General features: G+C 36.1%; 1 protein-coding gene across 6 annotated transcripts in view; it reads right to left on the reverse strand.

Annotated features, from left to right (window-relative positions):
• The window catches only part of GRM8 (glutamate metabotropic receptor 8), a 768,989-nt gene that overhangs the window by 130,692 nt on the left and 610,951 nt on the right, over positions 1-27,346 (reverse strand). For all 6 annotated transcript variants that reach the window (XM_045052711.1, XM_019825761.3, XM_019825760.3 and 3 more), the window contains one exon: positions 6,377-6,513. In XM_045052711.1, coding sequence (XP_044908646.1) covers positions 6,377-6,513 — 137 coding nt within the window. The remainder of the gene's footprint in view (positions 1-6,376; positions 6,514-27,346) is intronic.

Genomic DNA, 27,346 nt, shown 5'->3' on the forward strand with positions numbered 1-27,346 from the left:
CAGTTCCCAATTTCCCAGTCTCCAGACCAAGACAGAATGTTTCTCAGTGAACACTAATCCTACTTTACCAGTAAGAATGTGTGCTCAAGATAGACAAGAATAAAGGAACATGGATGGATGCATTGTGGACTCATGAACGAGACATTTCCTTGGATTCTGCTCCTACTTAGTGCTACCAGTTTAGGGGTGACCCTATGAACTGAATCTTACATACCTCTATATCATTACAGCACCTAGCACAGCAGTGGCACGTTGGAGGCACTTTATTCTGGAATGGATGGATGAATGAACGGTTGGAGATGGACGGATGCTTTTTCCATGGACTGTACACTCTCGCAACCATTTCTGGCCACCAAAGTAACTGAAGATCAGTTTGAATCTCATGTATCAAGAAACTTTATCCTCCTCGTAGTTGGAAGTAATCATTATACCTTCTGAATTCATAGTTTGTTCTTTAATCTGTTCCTAGTTATGCTTTTATTGTAGTTACTCAAGCATATAGTTGCCTTTAATGAATTGCGAATCTTTTAATATCTGGAAGTTTATTTTATTGAACCTTGTACTCCTCAACAGCTTAGCATCCTGCCTGGCAGGGAGCAGCCACTGAATAAATAAACTGTGTACAAGTCTACTTCCTAATCAATAATCTCAGATCATTGTCCTATATTCAGTCAGTATTTAGAAAATATCAGCATATTATTCATGACATTTAACAAATACTTACTGAGCACCTACCCTGGGCTAGCAAGGACATAGTTAAAATTTAATTTACCTTGGTATTTGCTCAACATGTCAAAAACATGAATTTATCAAATGCTTGTTTTCTCATAAACAGAGATATAACTACTGACCCCAAAATGACTTTTTTTAAAAAAGAATATATTTGAATCTAATAAACAAAAATATAGTTTTGACCACTAGTCATCTTGTTGTACAGAATGGGAGCAGAATAGTTTTTCCGAATGGAGTATAAAGACAGGAACTACAGTGGCATTTAAAGTTCTGTCAGAATGTAGTGAAAGATCTCAGAGAATTGACTCTACATTCATGGTTTGTGGGAAAGGGAGAGCTGGCCTCACAGGTGAGCTATCTTTCATAAGCACTGACAGTGATATGAAAGAGCATTTCTAAATGTAGGCAACTTTGCAAATGGAGAAATCGAGGCAAAGAGAAAATGCATGACTTCTCAGAGCCAAAGCAAATAAAGGGTCAAGTCTCCCCTCAAACACTGTTCCAATTCCATTCAATCCATCTTTACTTCAAGACTATTTCAATAACCTTCACTATAGAAAAGCTGTTCCTCTATTTAATGAATCTAATGGTTTTGGTTAAAAACTTATAATGTTTATCCAAAACAGCATACCCACAAGGCAAATGAGGACACTGAGGAATTCTTTCTATCTGTATTCCAAGAAAGTGGAGGAAACTCCAGTACAGCATGTAACTGACTAACCATCTACAGGCAAATAGATATACATATAATTAAATATATTTAAATTAAAATATTATATTATAAATGATATATATTACATGTCCATAGGAAAGACAGATTTAATTGGGCTAAACACCAAAAATTTTGCTCAAGTTTCTGGTTGTCCCCAAAGCATGCAGCCCATTTTTTTTAATACTAAAGTAAACATTTTGGATTTATTGTACAGGCACAGAAAAGTTATCATGATGTATGTACTTCTTTTTAAGTTAATCCCTACTCAAAACATCAAAATAAAGTCAAAAAAGACTTTGCATGTATGGAATTTTAGATTGAAACTATAGGTCCTCAGTAGTAGACTAGTTATTGTGGCAAAACAAAACAAATTATTATTACCATATTCACTTAACATTGACTATGTGGCAAGCAATGTTCTATGATCTTTGTGTATGTGATTAATCCTTTAATTATCTCAAGAACTCTGTGATTGTTTCCATGCAGATGAAGAATCTGAGACTAAAAGAGCTAAAATAATATGAGCAGGGCTCTAAGACTCATGAATGGAAGGTTGGAATTCAAACCTTTTTCTGACTTTGAAGTCTCGTTCTTCACCACTATATTCGAATGCATTCAATCTTCATAATGCCTATTTATTATCCCCACTTAACAGATGAGATAACTGAGGAACAGGATTCAGTGCCTTGTGAAGAGTTACATTCTTCTATGGAGAGACCCACTCAAAATTAAATCAGTGTCAATGAAGCCATTCTTCAAATCACCCTTCCCAATTGACACTGTGCCACTAATAATTGTGGTTGAGACACTCTTATAGAGTTGCTATCCTTTACTACTATTATTTATCTCCAAATTATTTAATTGAATAAAAACAGAAGAAAACAGAAGAAAACAAGCAAAACCATCTGCCTCATTCCCACCATAATCAAAAAATAAACAATACAAAATAAATAAAAACCAGTAAGCACTGGTTGGAAGTATAAAAAAGTGAGCCCTGAGTTAGAGTTATTTTAGGTACATCCATTAACCTCCATATACCTTCTCCCCATGGACTTACAGCAGCATATGGCTGTTCTCCCTGCAGTTCAGGCTCTGATGTTTACTCGGAACCTCGAGGTTACAATATGTTTTGTAATCACTAATAAGGACCACCTGCCTCTTGAGACATTCAGTCTAACAAAATGGAGAGACCTAATTGTTCAAATTCGTTCTCAGACAACACGCCCTTCACGCACGGACTGAGGCAACTGAATAGAAAGCCTAAATCAAACTAAACAATTGTACTCGCTGATTGTAGTTGCTACATTAAGAACATATGTTAGTTCCATCATAAAGAAAAAGAAGCAATAATATTTGGAACAATAAAGACAATGCTTTTGAGGAAATAAAACACCTCATAATTTTCCAGGAAAAAGAAAAAAAAATAGCCTACTTGTTTAAAAAATTCTTTTACTCCACTAAGGTACATTCAGGGCAAATCTGTCACATTCATACATGCTTCATCGTACACAGGCTGTGTACAAAATCATCCCATGCTTGAATTCAGCCAGAAAAACTGGCTCCTTGAAGCAGAATTCCATCCAATAACTGACTGATAAATGCTTACCGCTCAGAGTGTAAAATCTACTGTAAATCTGGTTTAACAGATTAAGGAGAGATGGGAGGACACAGGGGAGAGTATCCTCCCCTGGCCCTCAACACAACCGTCATCGGCAGCCAGGCCGGATTAGGAAAGTCTCTCTGGGCTGCTGCTTGGAGACACTGCACACACCTTCATCCATGCACCTGCCTCACCACGCTGGCATTGTTGGTTTGAGTGCTGGTCTATCCTTCCAGGCTATGAGCACCCTGAGAACTACATATTCACTCTAGTCCCAAAACTTAGCCCAGTGTATGTGCACAGAATGAATTTATCAAGTCCATTCAAAAAACAATTGCTTAGCTGACATTACCTGGCCAGATGCTACCATATAGAAAGTTTGTATTTATCTCACTTAAAGGTTACTTTTTAAGTGTAGACAGATTTTCTAAGGTATTAAGGCCAATAATAAAGATAAGAAGAAACACTGGGCTATGGAGACAGATGGTCAGCATTTTGATGAAGAGATTCTCTCCTAACTTTCTAAAGCAAATTCAAGTGCCTCTGTAATGAGCAGTGTTTTCCTCACATCGATTACCATATCTCCCACTGGCCACGTAGAATCACGAGACACTGGATTAAGAATAGGTAACGTTTATGGATTTCATGTGTGCCAAGTCCTGGACTAAATGCTTCATTATATTATTTCATTTAATTCTTATTACAGCCATACAAAATAGGGGCTACTAATGCGTTCATTTTACAGATGATAAAACTGAAGCAAAGCATTTGTTTGATGCCTTGACTAATGTCCAAGCAGGACTTTAATAAACTGGTCACTTTCCAAGCACCCCCTACTCGGCCTTCAAACAGGTCACCGATCCAAGGGGAAACAATTTGTCCTGCTATACGCCAGAAGTCAACCCTGACTTACAACCTCTCCCCACAGTCTAATTTACGTACTTTTCTTCTCAGAGATACATTCTCTCTGTTTCAGTAAAGCTGGTACTCCTATCTAGTTATAAATGGTCATAATCATGCATAAGAAATAACTCTTACAAATTGTTTTGATATATTTTATGAATAGCTACACAATAATAAACATAAAACTCTCATGCACTGTTAAATGTACATTAAAGAACAGCTTGAGATTCAGTATGAAGTTTTATAACAAATATATCATGCACATATATAGAGAGATGTGTGTGTATATATACTTTTTGTGTAAATGTTTTAGGTATCTTAGTATAGTGGACATATTTTTCAACCATTGAACTTTGCTATGTACATCCTTAGTCATAAGAATGTAATAGGCAGTTTAGCATTAATAAATATCAGATAAAAAGTAGCTAACCTATTTTAACCCATATCAAATTTTCTTTGTCATGTTTAATTATTTTGTTTCACATAGGTTTACTTTCAAAAACCTTTTGACAAAAATCCATTGATTTTCAGATTGGCATTAATGACTTGTAGACTTATAAAAACTATGCTTCAATATATGTTAATTTGGGTTACGGAACAGTAGATAAGGTTTCTTCAGGCTGCTGCATGTAGTTAACTGCAGATACGTGGTCTTACAAAGCACAACAATAGTTAGAAATATAAGCTGTCTTTGTGCATTATTGATAGCTGAACCATGATAATTATCAGGAAGTCATTTCAGAGACAGTAGATCATAAATATCCTAGTTTTATTATTTCTCATCATCTGCTTCCTTTTTGAAAACTTTGGTGACTGATGCTGCATAAGCATGCCACTTAAGGAGCTCTCTTTGGAGATACAGAAGTAAAAAGCTGTATTAAAAATTACCAACTCGATGTCTTTTGAGTGCGTTCAAACACAAGAAAACACATGTGAACATGTTACACACATATAGACAAGAATGATCTCCACCCTCATGTACATCATAAGCTTTTACCTTCTAGCTAGGATAAGGATGGCTAGGAAATGAACTTAATTGTTCATTTAGGAAACAAAATTCTCACAGTGTTATGATGGCTTTGAGGATCAAGAAGAGATACTTTCATTATGGGAAAGAATGAAATACATATTAGAACAATAAGACAGTACATGAATATGTTTCTAGTTTATTTGAGGCATTTACAAAGCCCCTGACTGTCTACAGAGGACACGCTAAGTCCCTGTAAATAGTCCTATATTACAGTTGTCAAAGACATGCTGAATGAATGAATGCCAATCCTTAGCTGAGACTATAGGGCACGTTCCTTATTTCTCTATACTGGAAGAAGCCAATGCACTGCTATCACATCATGGCTGTTAAAATGTGAAATAATTCTTTACCTAGTGGTAAACAGATGCTATTCCAATCACCCCAACACCCTCCCCATGCGGCCACTAACAGTCCTGCTCCCTTTCTGGGCCCCCCTTATCTCTCAGGTTCAGGATTGGCTTCCTGCTCCAGAGCCCCTTATAATTGGTGGGTGCTGGCACCACATAGCTCTCTCCAATGTCTCCGCAGACCCTTCCCCTAGGAAATCCCCTCTGAAGGGCTGCCACCAGCCAGGCAAAACTGATGAAGCTCCTGCACCCCACAGCCATCCTGCACGCTGCCCTTACCAGAGCCCCACCAGACCCAGCAGGAGGAGACAGAGCCCCCTGTGTTGGTGACACCAGGGCAGGCAAATGCCCAGCCAGCTTCGGCACCACCCCCAGGCCCTGGGACCCTGCTTAAGCTGAGTTCTTCAAGTTTTCCTCACATGGCCACTTCTAGGAAATGCCAAGTCTGTGGGCATTGGGCCTTGATAGCACACCAGGTAGGTAGGGACAGCAGGCAGCCCGTAAGGCTGTTAAAGGATCTGACCATCACCTGTAGGTACATTAACTTTCTCTGATGTTGTGATTCAAAGAGGTAATGTAAATATTGGTCATGATTCACTTCCATCAATCAGATATGGTCATAAGGTCTCAATATCTGATGTGGCAAAGGTAAAATACACTTATTTTTAAGCCTAAACTTATTCGTGGCACACTGTCATTCCTCCCCCCCACAACACACACACACAAACACACACACACACACACACACACACACACACAGAGTGTACCAACACGTAAACAAGTGAGTCTTTCAAAAAAGGACAAAATTTCCCTAATACAGTCACTTAAAAGGAAATGAGATCTTTCGTTAAATCCCTATAGATACTAGATTTCTCTACAGACAGTTAAGATTTTCCATAACATTTCAAAGTTGAAGGAAGGATAAAATCACACATTTTCTGAAAACTTAATTATAAGAATCAATTCTAACAAAATTTGTATTATAAACTTAAAAATAAAGCCTGCCTATCTGAGAATTATATCCATTAATGCAAATTTATATTGATACTTACTTTTAGATGAAGCTGATTGGTCCAGTGCCCAATGATTTTGTATTCGGCACTTTTGTTGGTTATTTGATACTGGAAGATATCATAACGTCCAGGAGCATCTCCATTTTCATTAAAAGTGACAGGTGTCCCAGCACTACCTATAAATGTTTAGAAAACAATGTGAATAAAGTTTTAGTAAGATAGCCCACTGAGCTTATTTTTCTCTAAGAAAGAATGGTAGATAAAAATATATTGTGTGTAGTAAGAGATATGAAGATTGTAATCCATACAAGGTCATTCTTGATAGCATAATATCTTCTACACAAAAAGAAGCCCAGATGTACATACAGGGAGAAGACATGCTTTATTATGCACATTAGAAAGTAAATGGTGAGTATCCAAGTTAGGCAATGTACATAACAGTTAAATAAATAGAAGTTGATAGGCTGAATATTCCATCCTCGCTACAGAGAATGACAGTCAATAGAGAAGAGTGTAAATGTCCTGAAGCATAACACCTACTATATAACATGAACTACAAACAGCCACTCAAACTCTGGCAGGAAAACGTCCTAGCCAAATTCCCTGGAGTTTGGCTTCAGTCTGGCCTGAACTCTGCTCGGAAGCAGTTCCCCATTCAATTTCTCTTCTAAGCTTCTGCTTCTGCTAACTCTGCCAAAGAATATATCAGTGTGGGCCATCGTTGGGAACCTCTCAATGGGCAAGACAGTGATGGCTGGCAAGTTCTGGATCATAAAAGTTCCCCCAATTCACTGGGGCAGGGTAGCAGGACTTAAGAGATCTAGTATATTCTAAACTCTCATTTCTCTAAGAAGCTTTCAACTTTTCTCTTAATAGCTTCTGCTCACTTTTCCTTTTCCACTTATTAAGTGTTGCATAATCACAGGTTTTAAGAGGAGAAAGGTGGGGCGCCTGGGCAGGTGAGTCAGTTGAGCAGCTGACTCTTGGTTTCGGCTCCAGTCATGATCTCACGATTCGTGAGATTGAGCCACACCTGGGTCTCTGCCCTGGCAGCACAGAGCCTGCTTGGAATTCTCTGTCTCCTCCTCTTTCTCCCCCTCCCCCACTCATGCTCTCTCTAGCTCTCTCTCTCTCTCTCTCAAAATAAATAAATAAGTATTTAAAAAAAAAACAGTAGAAAGGGATTGCTACTGCCATGTCTTATTCTGCGTAGCCTCACAATCTGAATAGAACTTCCTGTTCTGTAACAGCTTTTAGCTTCGCCCATTTCGCTGCTTCATCTTGTTGGATTACTCGTTGCTATCTCAACAAATTCACCTAACACCAATCCCTTTTCTTTGTGCCTGTCTTCTCTCCCTGAATTGCTTGTCATAGCATATTGGATTTAATTTCTATGCTGTGCTAGAAAGTGTCTCCTTCTCGCTATCTCTTTTCCTATTCTCTCCCAAAATATACACTACGAATAATTACATATATCAACTCTCTACGCTCCCCTTTTATAACGAGTTCTTCACCTGCAGAATTTTTAGCAAATGCCAGTAATCACAAAATTCTAAAACATTTAACGTATCAAACAACATGGATGACTTAAGACAATAAGTTGCAAATAAATACAACCACAGTCACACAGCAGCCATTAGGGTACTTTCCAAGTATTTAATGGAAAGATGTCCAATTTCCTGTTCTCTGGAATGTTTATAAAATTGGACACAGCATGAAATCTCTGATAGGATCACAGATACCTAGCATCTGCAAAACTGCTAAGGCCACAAGAGATGGTATAGCATGGAGGAGAGAGCACTAGTCTGAGAATCAAGAGCTGCACGACCATGCGAACTCCACCTCCCCATTTATTTCCAAGACTTTGTATCTCTCTTTCTATTCAGTGTCACGTGGGGACTTAACAATGAACACGAGCATGTGTTGAAGTCCTAGAAGAGCTGTATGCATTTAAATTATTATTATTAATTCATATGGGAAATGGCTTTATATATAAATCAAGAAAGAAATGATGAATTGGGGAATAAAATAGGAGCTGTCCAATCAACTGGCACTATCTTAGCTACTCCTTAGACACTCAAGCAGAAACCCATTTGCCATGCCTCTCCAAAACAGAACTCCTAGTGACCTCAAGTCACCAAAACAGAACTCCTAGTGACCTTGAGCAGGTTAACCCTTAAATCCTAGTGTCCTCACCTGAAAAATGGAGGTGATAGTGACACTTTTCTCATAGAGGTGTTGTAAGAATTAAATGAACAAATACTTGTCAAGTGCACAGAACAATGCATGGGGTAATGAGGTACTATTATTACGATTATTATTCACCCCATCAGTATTTCCAGTATGCACCAATGCAGAGGAATAGATAGGATGCTGAAAATTCTTTAAGTGATATCTAGACAGAGGATAATGGAAATTCAAATGGGAAAGAGATTCTTGGATGGAAAAATACGTATCTGTATGGATTTCACACTAACGTCATCAACAATTCCTGACATCTATATACCACGTCAAAAAGTTATCATGCCGTATTCTTCATGAATAAAGGACTATTTGACTTCTCTAACTAAAATCCCCAATGTTACACCCCTTACTGAATGACCTCCAATCTTCTACAACAGCAGTCTCAATCTTTTTAACCATGATGATACCAAAGGTAGAAGGAAGCCACTCATGTAACACGTTCTCATGAATGTACTCTGAGTTGCATATAATTCCTGGTATGTCAGCTGTTTCTACATCTCTTTTCTCCAACCTGAGAAAGTCTATCAGAAAGCAAATAAATGAGAGCTGCATTATCACAAAAATAATAATTGACTAACTGAAATACTTCAAATACCATTAACAACAACCCACACTGAACTTGACATTGTATTAAGAGGTAATATACTAAAATGGCTAGGAGTGTTGGGTTTGGAGCCAGATCACTGAGTTCAAACCTCAGCTCTGTCACTTATTAGATGTATGACCTCAGGTAAGTTACTTAATTTCCCTGTATTTCATGTGTCTCATTTTTAAAATGGGCTAATAGTACTTCCTATCTCAGAGGACTATGTGCCGATAAAGTGAGTTAAAATATGTAAAATATTTAGTACACAGTATTATATAAGTATTAATTATTATCTCCTTTATGGTTTTATGGCAATGCTGTGTATGAGATCCAGTGCCCATATGAAAATATAGGAACTTCTCAGTGATCATATATGGCTTTCCTCAAGTCACCCTCACTAATCTTCATTCTCCTTTTTCTTTTTTTTTTAAATTTTTTAAGTTCATTTATTTATTTTGAGAGAGAGAGAGAGAGAGTCAGAGAGAAGGAGCGATAGAATCCCAAGCAGTCTCTGCACCATCAGCGCAGAGCCTGACGTGGGGCTTGAACTCACAAATCACGAGATCATGACCTGAGCCGAGGTCAAGAGTTGGACGCTTAACTGACTGCGCTACCTGGGTGCCCCACTAGTTCTCCTCTTTCAGCAGAATGCCACCTATACCTAAAACCCAGTTCTCTAAATTCACCATGCTCCTTCTTACCATCCTGTCTTTGTACATGTTATTATTCATAAATTCACTTCCTCCTTCCTCCTATACCTTCTCTATATAATTCCTTCCAAGATGTGGCTCAAAGGTCACACCTAAAGAAGCTTGATCTTCTAAACCGGGAGCAAAAGCCCAAGTGCTTCTTTGCATGCTATCCTGCTCTAACATATCACTCGCTACACTCCACACACTTTTACTATTCACCCTCATACCCACTCAAAACATTTATTCGACATATATTTACTGAGAACCTATTATGTGCTCAACACTGGGTAGACCCTCTGCCTTCCTTACAATGGAGGTCTCCTTAACAAAGGCAGAGTGTATCTCTAATCTTTGTAGGCTCTGAACCAAATACAGTGCTTCATACTGAGTGAGCAATCAATAAATTACAGTAAAGCGTAAATCAGACCCTCACTAATGATCCCAAGTAAATCCATACTTACTCTCTCCATAACATTATGAAATGCATGTATGTCACTTCTCATCTTTTATAGTCACTAAGGAAGGGGCCAAATGAATCCCTTTCACATTGTTATCAGTCTGATGTTAGAAAACACTCTTGCAACTTGTTCTACTAATCTGATTTCTGATCTGGGGCTAGGCTTGCAGTTGAATTACTTCAACCCTTTCACAGAAAGAATGATTCCATTACACATTGGCTCATCTCAAATGATTACCCTGGTTCTGTGGTTTATGTAACCAACAACACCTTTGATAGCTACAAGGGGCCATGCTGTTTACTAATTTCTATAAGAAGAAATTTAAAATATCCTTTGTATGAATCCGACCACCCCTGAAACAGCTGATTTTGTCCAGAAGAAAATTTTAAATGACAAATACATTGATCTCAATACATCGATCACTTTATTATGATTTACCAACAACACAGGTAAGAAATATATTTAGATATACATGTATTTAGATATATATCTCCCAGACTTCATCCCCTAGACTTAGTTATTTCAGAAAATTTTAAGTGTATTAATTTTTTAAAAAACGTTTTAAGTGATGTGCACTAGCAGAGAAATGGAAACAAACAATGTGGAGCTGTGAGGTAACTTTTACTTGTCAGGTACCCCTCTCAGAGTCTATATATCTCCTGGAATATTTTCTGCTCAATAAGAAATGCATTGGAAAAAACTATCTATTTTTATTACTAGGCATATCAAGCACTTGGATATGTTTTTGTAGGAAAAAAATGATACATCCAATGAAGATTTTATTTGCAAATGTTGGCTCTGTTGAACATTGTTCTGGGGAAGACTATAAGCTTGGGATTCGGGGACTGAGTTTGATTTCTGGCTCTGCCAATTACCTGCGTGATCTGGACAAGTTACCCTCACTAAATCTGTTTTCTCAACCATCAAGGGAGCATAATAACCTCCACCTCCCTGGGTTATTACGAGGGTTATATGAGATGATGTATGTAAAGCACTTAATGCGTGGCTGGCACACGATAGGTGTGCAATAAATGGAAGCCATCATCATCATTATCCGTTCCTTTGCCTACACTTATGCTTCCTTGATCTACATTAGCTTATTTCCACAATGCCAAATGCAATGCAAGAATAATTCATTCGTCTTTATGGGCAAATATTATAAATATATTTATAAGTGTAAGCCACTCAGCTTATTGTCATGTTTATTACTTTCCTTCCTCCCTCTTGCTACAAAACTTTATCCATTTTCCTTCTCATAACAACCTACACTACTGGGTAAGCACGAAAAAAATGAGAAAGTGAAAAATGAAATCAGTTGATTTAGTGAGCTTTGGCTCCCTTAAAAGAATGCATATGTGAGACTTAAGTCATTGACCAAAATGCCATAGGAAATAGCAATTTTCAACAGAATCTCAATTATTCATGCTCACCTTTTCTTTATCCGATTTATTTTATCAAGTATTTATTACAATCAATAAACAGACCTATGCCTTTGAATTAGAATCATATTATATGTTAATTATTTAGGAATCAGTCATATTACTCTTACATATATCAATTAGTCAGCCTTTATTCATTGAAGACTTTAGATCTGACTCTGTATCCTTTTCCATCCCTATTCTTGTTATCATTCTTGGTGGTCTCGTCATCCACCTGGATGACTCAATATCCTGGCCTCTGCATTAGTGGAGGCATTCCTCACTTCCAGTGGTCATCCCTGTCATGTATCTCACCACCCGCTATCATGATCACAGTCTACAAGTTGTCCTTGCCAGGAACTGCATCATCTCCCAACTTTCACTCACTCCCTGGATACCACCTTCCACCCCCACTGCGACCATTCTATGATCCCCTAAATTTATTGATTCATTTATCAACCCAATTTGTCATTATACTCCCCCCCCCATGATAGTTTCCCTTCCTTCTTATTCTCACACAGGTTCTGTGATCTCCTTCCAACCAACTTTATTCCTCTGCCGAATCACAATCATGATTGAACTCAATTGTATAACTTCTTCGCCTATATTCAAGCAGCTGAATACTGTTTGAGAAAATCATAAAGCTTTAATGCCTGGCAAGGCCACGACTAGACTGAGGCAGGTCAGGTGCCTCAAGCACAACTATGAGAGTGAGTGCCTCCCTAAATGCTGCACATTAGGCACCTCACTTGCTTCATCTAGTCCCAGCCTGCTGTCTGGTCTTACTTTAAATTCATGACCTCAGATCCAAAGTGTGCAGTCAACATTGTTCTGCAATCCTTCCACACTTTGCCAGTGAGTCCACTTCCCTGCTCTGGATGACAGACTGCTTCATGCCTCCCATACCCAACACCTCCCTCCCCCTGTCACTTCAGCTGGTCTCATACTTTCTCACTGAGGAAAAGCAGCAGTCAGACAAAAACTCCCTCATAACTCCGCCACAAAACCTATGAGGTACCTGCATCTACACTCGTATTAACCTCCCTCCTACTGAGGACACATCCCTCCAGTCACAGGCATGCCCTGCTCCTGGTGCAAGGACCTCACGGCTCACTCTCCATGCACCTTCACATACACAGATATCTTTTCTTCCTTTGACATCAACAGATTTAGACTGTCCATAGTATTCCATTCAGTTTACAAATGAGTTCTAATAGCTCTCATCTTAAAAAAAAAAAAAGCAAGCAAAAACTCCATTATTGACGTTATTGCCTCATTTATCCACTCTCCTTAACTGTAAAACAGAAATTTTTAACTGAGTTGTCCTCACTCTCTCCATTGTCTTATTTCCTGATAACTCTTCACACCATTTTTTAAGTTTATTTATTTATTTTGAGAGAGAGAGAGAGAGAGAGAGAGAGGCATAGAGAGAGAGAGGGAGAGAGAGAACTCCCAAGAACTCTGCACTGTCAGCACAGGGCCAGACGTTGGGCTCAATCTCACGAACGATGAGATCATGACCTCAGCCGAAATCAAGAGTCTGATGCTTAACTGACTGAGCTACCGAGGCACCCCTTCACATCATTTTAATTTGAAATTTAACCTCATACCTCCACTGATGAGTCTCAAATTTATACATCTATCCCTGACTGCAGACTTATCCAACTCCATTGATTGTTTGATAATAATCCTAAACTTCATGCATCTAGACACATTTGATTCTTTTTCATCCAAACATATCCTTCACAGTCTTTCCTCTCCTAGTAAGTAGCTAACAACTGCCCATCTATTCAATCAAGCCAAAACCTAAGTTAAAACCCTTACCTAACTGTAAAACAGAAAGAATGAATGTATGGGCTCTCATTAATAACAATGTATCATTAGTGGTTTATTAATTGTAACAAATGTACAATACTAATACAAAATGTTAATAATTGGAGAAACTGGGGGCCTCTGGGTGGCTCAGTCGGTTGAGCATTCGACTTCGGCTCAGGTCATGATCTCACAGTTCATGAGCCCCGCGTCGGGCTCTGTGCTGACAGCTCAGAGCCTGGAGCCTGCTTCGGATTCTGTGTCTCCCTCTCTCTTCACCCCTTCCCCACTCATGCTCTGTCTCTCTCTGTCTCTGTCTCAAAAATAATAATAATAACAATAAAATAATAACAATTGGAGCAACTGTGTATAGGGGGGCTGAAATATGAGAACCATCTATACTATCTGCCCAGTGTTTCTGGAAATCTAAAGCTGTTCTTTAAAGAAGTTTTAAAAAAGTAGAAGAAAAATGATGAGATTATTTTCAGTCATACATTTTGTGTAACCCAATATATGCAAAATAATATGATGTCAAAATGTAACCAATATAAAGAATATTAATGAGGTATTTCACATTTTTTTACATAGCAAATCATCAAAACTCTGTGTATACCTTATACCTACAGATCATTGTAATTCAGACTAGTCATATTTCAAGTGTTCCATAGCCATCCATATCAAACAGGAGAGTTTTAAAAGACAAGTCATTTCAGCAGGCATTGCCCTAACCCTCGAAGCTTTGGAGAAGTACACTGCTGAACTCTTCTGATCTCCATTTCAACTTCAAATGCACTGAACCCTGCTCGCCTCCACTTGAACTAAACTGAACCCCCTTGACTAGTTTCTCCCCTAAGGAGGCATGGATCCACCAAAGTCTGGCTCAGTGGATGCCAGATCTGGAGATAAAATCCTAAAATAAGATCCAAAATGCTTTGGTAGTAAAAACAAACAAAAGCTTAACAGGTTCTATCTCCAAAACATATCCAGGATTTCAAACAACCCAGTCTCTGCCTGGCAGCCAGGGTGATGATATTCTGAAACACAAATCATATCATATAGCTCCTCTTAAAATCATGTAGTGGCTTCCCGTTTCACTTAGAGTATAACACAAAATGTTTACCATGGCTTTGAAGGCCTTATTATTTCTCCAATCTTACTCACTTCTATACTTCATCCACACTGGGTTTTCTGTCCAAACACATGAAGTTTGCTTTAGTTCGGGACTTTTGTGTTTCCTCTCTTTCTTTCTCTCTCAGTCTCTCACCCTCTCTCTTTTTCTCTCTCTCCAATATTATTCCCACTTGAATCTTTATACGACTGGTTCCTTCTCATCATTTATATCCCAGATCAAATATCACATCAAGATGTTCTGTCAGATCACCACACCCCAATTGGCCTGTTTCCTCTCCCTATCCCTCACTCTTACACACATTATTTCCTTCAAAGCTCTTACAAATATCATAAATATGTGGTTTGTTTAACTTACATGTTGTTAGATTGTAAGCTTCATGATTGTGGAGCATTTTTACATTATATTCACTACTATATGTGTAGCACTGACTGTTGGCTGAGCACCCACATCCATTTTCTCTCTTTCTTGGGAACAGAGCTTGGCTACATTTCCACTCTTCCCTGTAGTTAGCTATGGCCAAATGATTAGCTCCAGCCAATGGAATGTGAACACAAGTGATACTTCTGGCCTCTCATTAAAAGCCTCTGGAGTGGTCTTCTATGATCTTTTCACCCTCTGACTGGCTAGAATGGAAATACCATGCCGGGCAACCGGGAAAGCTACAGGTTAAAGGTGGCAGAGCTTGCAACAGCCTGGATTCCTGCCTGGGTTCTTGGAGAAGGTCTGCACTAGTAACCCATTCATCCAGCTAAAAAACAAACCTCTCTCCTTTTTGAGCCATTACAGTGCGTGAGTCTATTTCTTATAGCAATTATAAATATACCATTTCTAGAAAAGTGGGTTATCAGTCAAGAGTTATTAAATGAATAACTAATGCTACGTTAAATGTGGAAATCAATGCTTCCCTTCATATCACTACAAAAGCTTTAGGACAATACAGATTTTTACGACTGAATATCAAAGGTATTGGCATGGATGAGTAACTTGTTTCAGATTCTCCTTTAGAGTTAATATTGATTAATGCAGTGTGCACATGTGTAATATTAAGGTGGAATCCAGAATGTGTAGCCATACTCCAGATTTTCACTGTATAGCCTCCATGTTCATTTACCTTGGCTAGAGTACTCACTCAATTGGATGTTTTCATAAAAACTAAATAGAAAAGTATGAAAAATACATGCCTACTTTCAATTTTTTGTGTTGAAAATTATTTTCTTTAACTAATTATTTTGGTGTATGAAATAAATAGGACAAGAAACATGGCTGAATAGCATTTCTAAGTCTCTCAGCCAAACCTTCCTTCTTGATTTTTCATTAAGAAATTAAACTGACAACGGCACTTTCTCTTGTGGAAATGTCTTTAAGATCCTTGCATTAAAGGTGCTTTAAGAATGCAAAGTGTCATTATCATTAATGAACACTATTTGAGAAATAGAAATACAATCTATAATTGCTTTGGTAGTCTTCAAATAAGCTTATTGAACTTTCAAAATGAGAAAAGATCCATTATTTAGAGATACTCACCTCAGGGAAGCAGACAAATTAGGAAGTTTAAATAAAATCTCTTAAAAAAAAGTGGCCAGAAACTATTAAAATATCAAACGTTTGATTAAAGGGAAAAGATGAAAAGGATAATGTAATAATTAGGCAAGATAAATGCATCTTAAGGGGAATTTGGGAACAAACCAGTGTATTGCAATATTCTGAATTCAGTATATTTTCATCTGACGCAGAAAACCTTTCTTTACCTTGAGCAACTGAAGATCTTTATTGTTTCTTTTCAGGAGTATTTAATACCTTATATATACTTATTTGTACACATAAATCCCATTATGTTATTAATTAATCATTGTATCTCTAACAGTGATGAAGACATTTATGAAAGAGAAGTTTTTGAGTACATACAGTCCTGCCTGTTCAAATTTGCTGTGCTAGGAGGAGGTCTCTGACTGTCTAGTCCAATGTTGCCGGAAAAGAAAGATACTTTTGCCATCTAGATTCAAAATTTGCAAATTTGTCAATTTTTAAGAATGTCTACTAAGACTTTTAAAATTTTGTTTCTCACATTTGCATTGTTAATCCACCCATAGATGATTGGTGGAGTGAAGCTGGAAATGTCACTCTTCCCGTCTATTGATAATCAGTTTTTAGCAATACTCTCCTTTTCCAATTGACTGGATATACCTAAGTTACATGGAGAAGTGGGTCTTTTTCTGGTCCGTCTCTCCTCCTCCATTAATTCATCTGTCTGTCTTGACCTAATATCATACTATATAAATGACTAAAGTTTCATAATAAGACTGATGCTGGTGTGGCGGGTCGGCACTCCTTATTCTCTCTTCTCAGAAGTGTTCTGACATCTCCTCTGCATACAATTTAGAACCATCTTAAGTTCCAAGAACAATTCTGGTTAGATTTTTGGAGAATATGTGGAATCTAGAAATCAACGGGGGAAAATTTAGTATCTCTAGAATATTTTCCTATCCATGAACATGAGTTGTCTCTTAGTTGTTTAGGTCTTCTTTTGTATATTTTAACGTAGCCTTATCATTTCCCTTTCATAGCACTTAACCATCTTTTGTAGCTCTACTCCTACGTAATTAATATTCTATGATACCACTAAATTTATATTATCTACTGCTTTGCTGTTAGTATATATGAGGCAGCTGATTTTTTTTTCTGTATTAGTCTCATATCTAGCCCAGAGGTTCTCAACTGAAGGCATTTGGCAATGTCTGGAGACATTTTTGGTTGTTGCAGTTGGAGGAGAGGTGCTACGGGTGACAGCTGGAAGAGACCAGCGGTGCTACTAAACATCCTACAATGCACAGCACGGCCACCTAGAATCCAGAACGATCCAGTTCAAAATGTTAAAATAGTTTTAAGGTTGAAAAACCTTTGAAAAACTCTGTTTTTATACTTAAGGATTTATAGCTAAATTAAAAAAAATTCTATGTGAAGTATTATGTTATTTGCAAACAGTTATAATTTCCTTTTTCCCTTAACAATTCTTACACTTCCAACTCTGCCCCACCCTTTTCTTATTGCACTACCTGGGATCTTCAAAACAATTTTGACATGAAGTGACAATAGTGAACATTCTTGTACTTCTATTTTTTTTTTTTTTTGGTAAGAGGTTTTTTTTTTTTATGTTTATTTTTGAGAGAGAGAGGGAGATTGAGAGAGAGGCAGAGGCAGAATGAGAGGGAGACACAGAATGTGAAGCAGGCTCCAGGCTCTGAGCTGTCTGCACAGAGCATGAAGCGGGGCTCAAACCTATGAACCCTGAGGTCATGACTTGAGCCAGAGTCAGACGCTTAACCAACTGAGCCACCCAGGTGCCCCATACTTCTCCCATTTTTTAAAGAATATTTCTCACATTATTCATCTAAGATTATGTTTGATCTAGGCATTTTATAGGTGCTTCTTATCAGTTTAGGAAATTTCCTTTCATTATAATAAATGTATTAATAATTTTATCGCGAATGCACTTTTAATGTTAGGCATGTCTTTTGTGCATCTTTTGTGATAATCTTTTTTTCTTTTAATTTGTTACTATAATGAGTTACATGTATATATATTCAATATTATGTCATGGAAACTTGGTACAGATACAACTTGATTTCAATTTTTTTTCCAAACTGTTGAATTCAATCGGCGAATATTTTGTTTAGAATCCTTACATGCATACTCATGAGTGAGGTGGAGCTGCAATTTTTTCTTAGAACGTCCTTTTTAGTTTGATTTCAGGTTTATATTGGCCACAGAGAATAAACTAGAAAATATTCCCTTTTTCTCTATTCTCTGCAAGAGTTTATATAAAATTGTAATAATGTCTTCCTTGAATGTTTTGTAGAACTCACCTGGAATCACCCCAGATACCCTCAAGAAAGTGAATGAATTGTGGTATATGGAATATTCACACAATGGAAAATAATACTACAGTCAAAATGAATGAACTACAGAGACGATCATAAATATAGATGGACTTTGGCAAAATAATATTAAGTGGAAAAAGTAAGTACCAAAAATATATTTTACAAAGGTATAAATGATTAAAACTTAAAATTTTGTGCTATTTGGGAATATATAAGCAAGACAAACCCATTTTAAAAGGTAGAAATATTGATTGTTCAGGAGGGATGGGGGTGTGGGATAAGTTGGTGACGGTAATATATGTTTGAATGTAGCTTTTTGCCAAAATCCTACCTTTGGGGGGGGGGGGCGGGGCAGTATTTTCATAAATGCTTATTACTTCCCTTGAAATAGCCAGCAACTAACTAAATAAATGAAAATGGACCTTGCATAGATTAATAATGAGCATGTATCATGAATCAGGGAGCCAAAAGGAAGAAAGAGAAAAAGAGAGAAGAGAGAGAGGGAGGAAAACAGGGAGTAAGGGAGCAGAAGGAAGGACAGGTAGAAGTAATAGATAAAAGAATGAAAGAAAAGAAAAAGGAGAGATTCACATTTAAAAATATCTTTAAAGGAAGGGTCTATTGAAAGGGCCTCAACTGTTGTGTAATTCTGTGAATTAACTGAATGCTATACTTAGCCTTGTTATTATGCCCTTGGGGAATATGAATCCTGCCTATAGGTTTATGTACCCAAACAAAATGGGTCATATACAGAATTGCCTCAACCCAGTTCTCCAAAGCAGCTTTTCTGTATATTTTTAGATTTTATATTAGTCAAACTTCTGTCAGAATTCCCAGTTTATAAGCTATAACTGTCTGGGATTAGGATCACATATTTTTAAGCCAAGAAGCTTATTCAGTTTTTCATCATGAAGATTTTTGGAGGAGAATTCACCTCTTACCAGATGAGTCACTACTTCATTTCTTGCTCACTGTCAAATTGTTCTTTTATGTTAGGTTTTAGTCTGAAATATCATTAATGTACCACCTTTCCATGTATTTCAGAATTAATATTTTGTTAATATTTGCAGAATTACTATGAGTCAATCAAATACAGACAACTCCATAGGAACAGACGTCTAAGTGCTTAAAAATGGATAAAATATCAAATTAGGAGAGGGCTACTCACTTTTGACAATAATTTGTGTATTGAATTAAAGAAAGGATACCACATCATTTATATATAATGGACCTGATTTTCTCTAATTACACAAACTGTCAATGTATATTAGGCCACTGTGATAGATGTGAATTGTCTATGTTACCATGGTGATTAGAGGTGTTTCCATTTGATGCTGCATGCATAACAATTTGGAGCATAATTAAAAGAAACAGTAAAACATATAAGTAAATAAAAAACTCATAAATTTAAAAAGTATGGTCTGACTTTCATATATCCCTTTCCGAAGCTGACCTATCAAACAGATAAAAACAATAACTATTAAATAAAATATTGTACATTCAAATACATATGAAACATTTACAACAGTATTATTTCTGCCCCAAATAAAATATGGATAATTATCATAAATCTTAATTCATATTCTCTAACTACTATTCAATAAAACTTAAAATCCTTAGCAACAGCTTTAAAAAGATTGAAAAGTTAAAACAACACCAAGGAAGATAAAAATTAAAAAAATTCCTAGAGATTTACAAAAAAACAATTAAGCACTCATGTTAACTAACTCTTCAGATAAAGAGAAAACTAAAACTAAAATTATAGAGTAGTACATACAGGTAGCAATATATTTCAAAACCTGAAGAATATAGCCAAGGCTGCCGTCAGAGGGAAATTTAGAGAACGAAAAGTTTTTATCATTACACAAAAAATTGTATTACATAAAAAATTCCATTACATAAAAAATTATAATCTTGAAATGAATAAATAGTCTTTTAAGCATGACATCATATTTAAAATATTAAGGAAATAATTGATAATTTTAATAACCTAAAAATTTCTGAATTTCAAACAGTTTTTAAAAGAATCAACTTATAGAAATGTAACAAGGGATTAATATTCTTAATATGCAAGGAGCTCTTGCATATAAGAAAAATTTAACACTGTGGCACAACTGGGAGAATACAAACAGTTGTGATATAAACCATTACAGTGAGAATATATGCAATGTTCCATCTAAGTAGTAATAAAAGACATTAATGGGATAATAATGCTCCCATTTGGTCCAAGAATAAATATTATAGATGAAGGTAGGATAAAATTGACACTTTCATGTTCTGCTGATAAAAATTTAAGTCGATACAACCATGCTGGAAGCAAATTTTCAAGATTTAAAGTACATTTATTACTTGATCCAATAATAGAAATTTATGCTATAAATTTGGGCAGGTGATATATTATATGGGCAGGCATATTATAAACATGTCAACTGTACTATTGTTTCTGTATTCAAATAATGGAAAAAAGTTGATAACCTAAATGGACACAAATATATGAATCTTTAGTCCAGTGTTCTCTATTATAGGAAAAATGAAAACAATATGAGATTATTTCAATCAGGGCAAGGATAAATAATGACCCATGGATACAATGGAATACAATGTAGCCATTAAAATTATAATAGAAAGGCATACTATTAATTTAGATTCAACAGCATATTTTTAAGCTTGAAAAAGGATTATACAAAGCCACTAGGATGAGTATATTTTTAAAATTGGAAAATAACAAATGTTGGTCAGTTTTTGGAGAAATTGGAGCCTTCATATGTTGCCAGTGGGAACGTAAAATGGTGTAGCTGCTGTGAAAGAGAATTTGCCGATTCCTCAAAAAGTTAAAATAGAGTTACCATATGATTCAGCAATTCTACTCCTAGGTATATATCTAAGAGAACTGAAAGCATTTGTTCACACAAAAACTTGAACATAAGTGTTTATAGCAGCATTATTCACAATAGCCAAAGAGTGGAAACAACCCTAATGGACATTATGATGAATGGATAAATGAATTGTGATATATTCATACAATGCTCAACCATGAAAAGGACAGTAGATGCTACAATCTGCATGAACCCTGAAAGCACTGGAAGTGAAGAAAACAGTCACAAAAGGCCACATATTGTATGATCCGTTTATGTACAATATCCACAAGTGGTAAATCTATAGAGTCTAAGTGTTTATCAGGGGCTGGAGGGGGCAGAGAATGGGGAGGAACTGTTAAAAGGCATAAGGTTTCTTTTTGGGGTGATGAAATATTCTGGAATTAGGTATTGATGATGGTCACACAATCCTATGGATAAGCTAAAAACTTCTAAATCATATAGTTTAAACTGGTGAATTATATGGAGTGTGAATTATGTCTTAATTTTTAAAAAGTGACAGATTAAGAGAATATGAAAACACTCATTTGAAAAGATACATCCATTCCTCTGTTTATTGAAGCATTATTTACAATAGCCAGATTATGGAAGCAGCCCAAGTGTCCATGGACAGATGAGTGGATAAAGAAGATATATATATCTTCTATATATATATATATATATATATATATAGAAGATATATATATCTTATATATATATATATATATAATTATATATATAATTATAATTATATGATATAATATATATATATTCTATATATTATTATATTATATATATACACACATACATATATGGAACATTACTCAGACATAAAAAAAAATAATGAAATCTTGCCATTTGCAACAACATGGATGAATCTAGAGAGTATAATGCTGAATGAAATATGTCAGAGAAAGATGAATACCACATGATTTCATTCATGTGTGGAATTTCGGAAACAAAACAAATAAGCAAAGGGAAAAAAGAGAGTGACAAATCAAGAAAACAGACTCTTAACTATAGAGAACAAACTGATGGCTACCACAGAGGAGGTGTGGGGGAAGGGGTGAAACAGGTGATGGGGATTAAAGAGTACACTTATCGCTATGAGCACTGAGTAATGCATAGAATTGTTGAATCATTATATTGGACAAGGGAAACTAATATAACACCGTATGTTAGCTATACTGGAATTAATTTTTTTTTTAGTTACAGGTTAACTTATCTTGCTTTATCCTATATATGTGTAATATAGGTAGATGAATAGATGGATGGATGAGAGACTGATGATGAATATACAGATAGAATAGACTATATATATATATATATATATATATATATATTTTTTGAAACAAAAGCACTAAAAAAAAGTTATCTTTGGTTAGTGAAAAGAATACCGATCTACCTGTTCTTCTTTATTATTTTCTTCATTTCCTGTCCAAATGTCTTATTTTTATAAAAAAAAACAAAAAAAAAAACAAAAAAACAAAAAAAACTGTTTTCCTTAAAATATGGGAAAGACAGAAGACCTGGAGAAAAGAAATAAAGGCATTTTTTTGGTAAATACTACACTTCATACCAATGGCTAACATACACAGATATTAGCAGATAAAAGTAGCAGCTCTCAGGAGCACCTGGGTGGCTCAGTCAGTTAAGTGTCCGACTTCGGCTCAGGTCATGATCTCATGGTTCATGAGTTCGAGCCCCGTGTCAGGCTCTGTGCTGATGGCTCAGAGCCTGGAGCCTGCTTCGGATTCTGTGTCTCCCTCACTCTCTATCCCTCCCCAACTAGCGCTCTGTCTCTCTCTGTCTCTCAAAAATAAATAAATGTAAAAAAAAAAAAAAGTAGCAGCTCTCAGAGCCTGCTGACACTAATGTTCTCTCCTACACAGTTGAAAAGAAATAATGGAAAGTCTAGTTCGGTTACTCTGGTTCTCTAAAAAATAAAAATTAAAAAAAAGCAATTCACCATCAGGTCATTCAGATAGCTTATTTCTGAGAAGACCCCCAATATTATTGCCTTATTTTTGTCTAAAAGATGTTAGCACCTGAAAAAAAATAATTAATGATAACTAGCACTGATGTTCCTGGGTCTTCTATTATATTCTCTGGGTCTGCAAATATAAGCTACTTGAACACCTGAATGACAAAATCTTTCTGATTAAAATAAAAACAACTTTTGAACCAATAACTATATGGTACATGTAGTATATCCATATTATTCAGGGATTTGTGTCTCCATTTTATAAATAGCCCAGTTTAGCATTTATGTCAATTACAAAAGAATAAATTTCTCATATTTTCTAGTGTGTTTATTACAAGTATAGAAATGGGTAACTCTTTTACCTTAAAACAGAAATGTAGGCTTAAAAGCTATGTTTATAGAGTTTTTTCCTGCCAGTATATTATTTATTATAGTCTTACACTGGAATGCTATAATTAGGAATTGCTTTAATTAGGAATAAATTCTTTGGTTCCATTCAAAAAGAGAAGAGGGTGTATTATTCATGACCATTAGAAAAACAACCTGTTACCATTCTAAAATTCTGTTTTATGGAAAGACACTGGATTGAAAACTAATTAAGGAATCAAGTAAAGTGTTTTAAAGTGGTTCTGAATATGTCTGGGGAAATAAAAAGTCAGTTCTATGCCCAGGCCATTATCACCTGTCTCTCTTTTTAACTGCACCTAGCATTTCCATATCCAAGTCCAGAGCACCACAAAAAATAAGTCACGAGGAATATCTGACCCCCGCCTTGGAAATTTCTCTAGACTGCCTATTTCCTCTTTCTCATTCATCAACTGGAATGGGTTTCCTAATCCTACAGACTGAGAATCTTGACATCTCATTTCCCTTGTTCCCTTTGTGTTTCAAAACTCAGCTCCAGACTATTAATCTCAGTGTTGACTTAAAGCTCCATAGAGATCTGCCTCTCATATTTACTACTGAGTATAAGCTCAAAATTAGTATAGGACAGTGTTTTATAACCTAGCCTGGTTCTTCTAGATAGCTAGAACCAGGTGCATGTCAACCTTCTTCCTTTGGCCTTCCTGCCCATCCAGAGAGACTGCACATTATCATCAGCTCCATTGACATCATCACTTATTAATTGCTTGACATTGTAGATATGCACAAACATAAGGCTATCCTTTACTTAAGATGATCCCAGAGATATTAGTGATTTTATCTTTAAGGCAATGATGTTAATGTTGACTTTTCATGACAGAATGTTAAATGATAAATATGACGGTCATGACCAAAGAGCTATCTGAAGGAAGAAGGGTATAGTGTTAGAAAGAACAAAGACTTTGGATCAAACATGCCACAGCCATGAGATCTCTGAGAAACTATCACTGTGCATGTTCCCTCTTCTGAATGAAGTATCATCTACATCATAAGGTGGCTGAAAGATTAGAAAACATAACATTTGAAAAACATAGTATGTTGTCAATAATCGTTATAGTTTCATTCCTCAGTGCCATGTCTATGAATGTAAAATAGATCAATAATGTTGTTCAGCCAAATTACTAATTAACTAAAAAAAATTATCTTTCCCCTCCATTGATTTAATCAAGGGTGTGAAAAATTTAATCGCATTGGTATTTCATTTTCTCCAATATGAATTCCCATTTGAAAAGAGTTAATGACTTATAACTATTTATGTTCATATTGACAATTAACATCAAATTTCTGCATTTCACTCTGTATTTAGATAATTGAGAAACTGATCTGTTGAATCCCACCAAATTGAAGAAAATGTAATAATCAAAAGCATTAAGCCCACTTGACCCTTTACTTTGGGCTTTATTGCCTTATGTTGAGGCCCAACTTTGTTCCTATGAATAAAACTAAAATTTCTGTACATGACAGAATATATTCCTTCAAAACCAGAAAAAATTTTACATCGGATAAACTATGAGGAAAATATATATTTTTTAATTTCCTGTTATGGATCCCACATTTTAAAAATACCTCTACCTAAGAACTCTGGCACATTACCAGAATTAGCACAGTAGGTAAAGTCGCATATCCAAATATTTAACACCTGTGATGTATCTGTTCATCCCTTCACATATAGGGAAGAGACCTGATCCCTCACATTGTAGTGGCTGACACTGGGATCACAGACACACCTGACAGAGCATCAGACTAATGCCATTCAGCTCAATCATGAGTTGTCCACTCACTCTAGTAATAAGATGAGGAAATAATTAAGTTTCTGCTTTATTGAAATAACGTTAGATTTCCTAAATACATACAAGCATTTACATATCATAAACTCAGAAACCAGAGAGCTGAACAGTGGTTTTTAGGGGCTGGAGGGAGGCAGAAATGGGGAGGTAGTGGTCAAACAGTACAAAGTTTCAGTTATGCAAGATAAATAGGTTCTAGAGATCTACTGTACAACATGTAGCCTACGGTAACAATGTGGCATTGCATACTTAAAAATCTGCTAAGAGGGTAGCTCTTATGAGTGCTTTTACCATAAAAGAAAAAAGAACTTACAAAAAAAAGAAAAAAGAAGCATGAAAAGCAGCAAGAGGAAACTTTCAGAGGTGATGGGTAGGTTTATGACCTTGATTATTGTGATGGTTTCACTGGCATATACTTATCTCCAAACTCATCAGGTTGTATACATAAAATATGTACAGCTTTTTGTATCTTAATCATACCTTGATGAAGTGGTTTAAAAAACTCACCACTGAAACCATAAACATTTCCTCTTTTAGAAAGCTGATTCCAGGTTAATGGTGATGGCATTCCCCAATTTTGTTTAATTCATAAGGAAAAGTTCTATATGTTCCAAAACAAATGTCTGAAAAGAACAATAACAAAAATGGTCTTTGGAAATTTTATGAAGCTCTGTTTTGCTTCCCTTGAAATTGCTAAATGCTTTTATGCTTTCGGATTTAAATGTCTTCTGAAATTGAGCTCTAAGAAGTTGATAGAAGCACTTAACTTTATGACTAAAATACCCTCAGAAACTTAGATATATACAATATATATTTTGCATTTTAAACCTTGAGAATAGCCTAGGAGAATAGTGTATATAATATATACTAGACAGCAAGATCCTGCAAGTCCCTTTTATCTAAAGAAAAAATCAGAAGGTATACTTCTCCTTTTCCTATCATCTGAGGGCATCTAGAAACTCTATCTGTACCTGTTGGCTACCTCATAATGAATTAATTTGTTCTTTATACCCTAATTAAATTCGAATACAAACTGGGAGGTTAGAAAAATATAACAAAAGCCTAATAACTGAAAGTAGCTTTCAAAAACTGGGTGCCTTATGATTTTTTATCTTCAACAATATGTAACTTTTGTAACTACATTTCTGTGCTTTCATTTCCCATTACATTTAACTTCTGCCACACTAGTTTCTAAAGTTTCTCACTATCTCAGCGATAATGACATTACTGATACAGTTATACCAAATCTAAAGGGTAGGTTGCAATGCTATTTTGCAACAACCAATAATCAGATTTCATTGGGAAAGGGGAAAAAATTAATGCTTACATTTTCTTGGTCCGTAGCATATTCTGTTGCGGTAGCAACAGAAGGAAACTATACCCAAGGGCCAATATCCAGTAAGACATCTTCACCTATTTATTGCCCTTTAAAAACCAAACTCTTGGGGTGCCTGGGTGGCTCAGTCAGTTAAGCGTCTGACTTCGGCTCAGGTCATGATCTCGCGGTCCGTGAGTTCGAGCCCTGCGTCGGGCTCTGTGCTGACCGCTCAGAGCCTGGAGCCTGTTTCAGATTCTGTGTCTCCCTCTGTCTCTGCCCCTCCCCTGTTCACGCTCTGTCTCTCTCTGTCTCAAAAATAAATAAACGTTAAAAAGAAAATAAAATAAAAACTCCTGTAACTGTCCACCTTTGTCATCACAAATAGGAGGAAGCAGTACATCATCATATATCAGATGAAAAGA

The sequence above is a fragment of the Felis catus genome, chromosome A2 (genome assembly GCF_018350175.1).
Source record: "Felis catus isolate Fca126 chromosome A2, F.catus_Fca126_mat1.0, whole genome shotgun sequence".
Classification (NCBI taxonomy): domain Eukaryota; kingdom Metazoa; phylum Chordata; class Mammalia; order Carnivora; family Felidae; genus Felis; species Felis catus.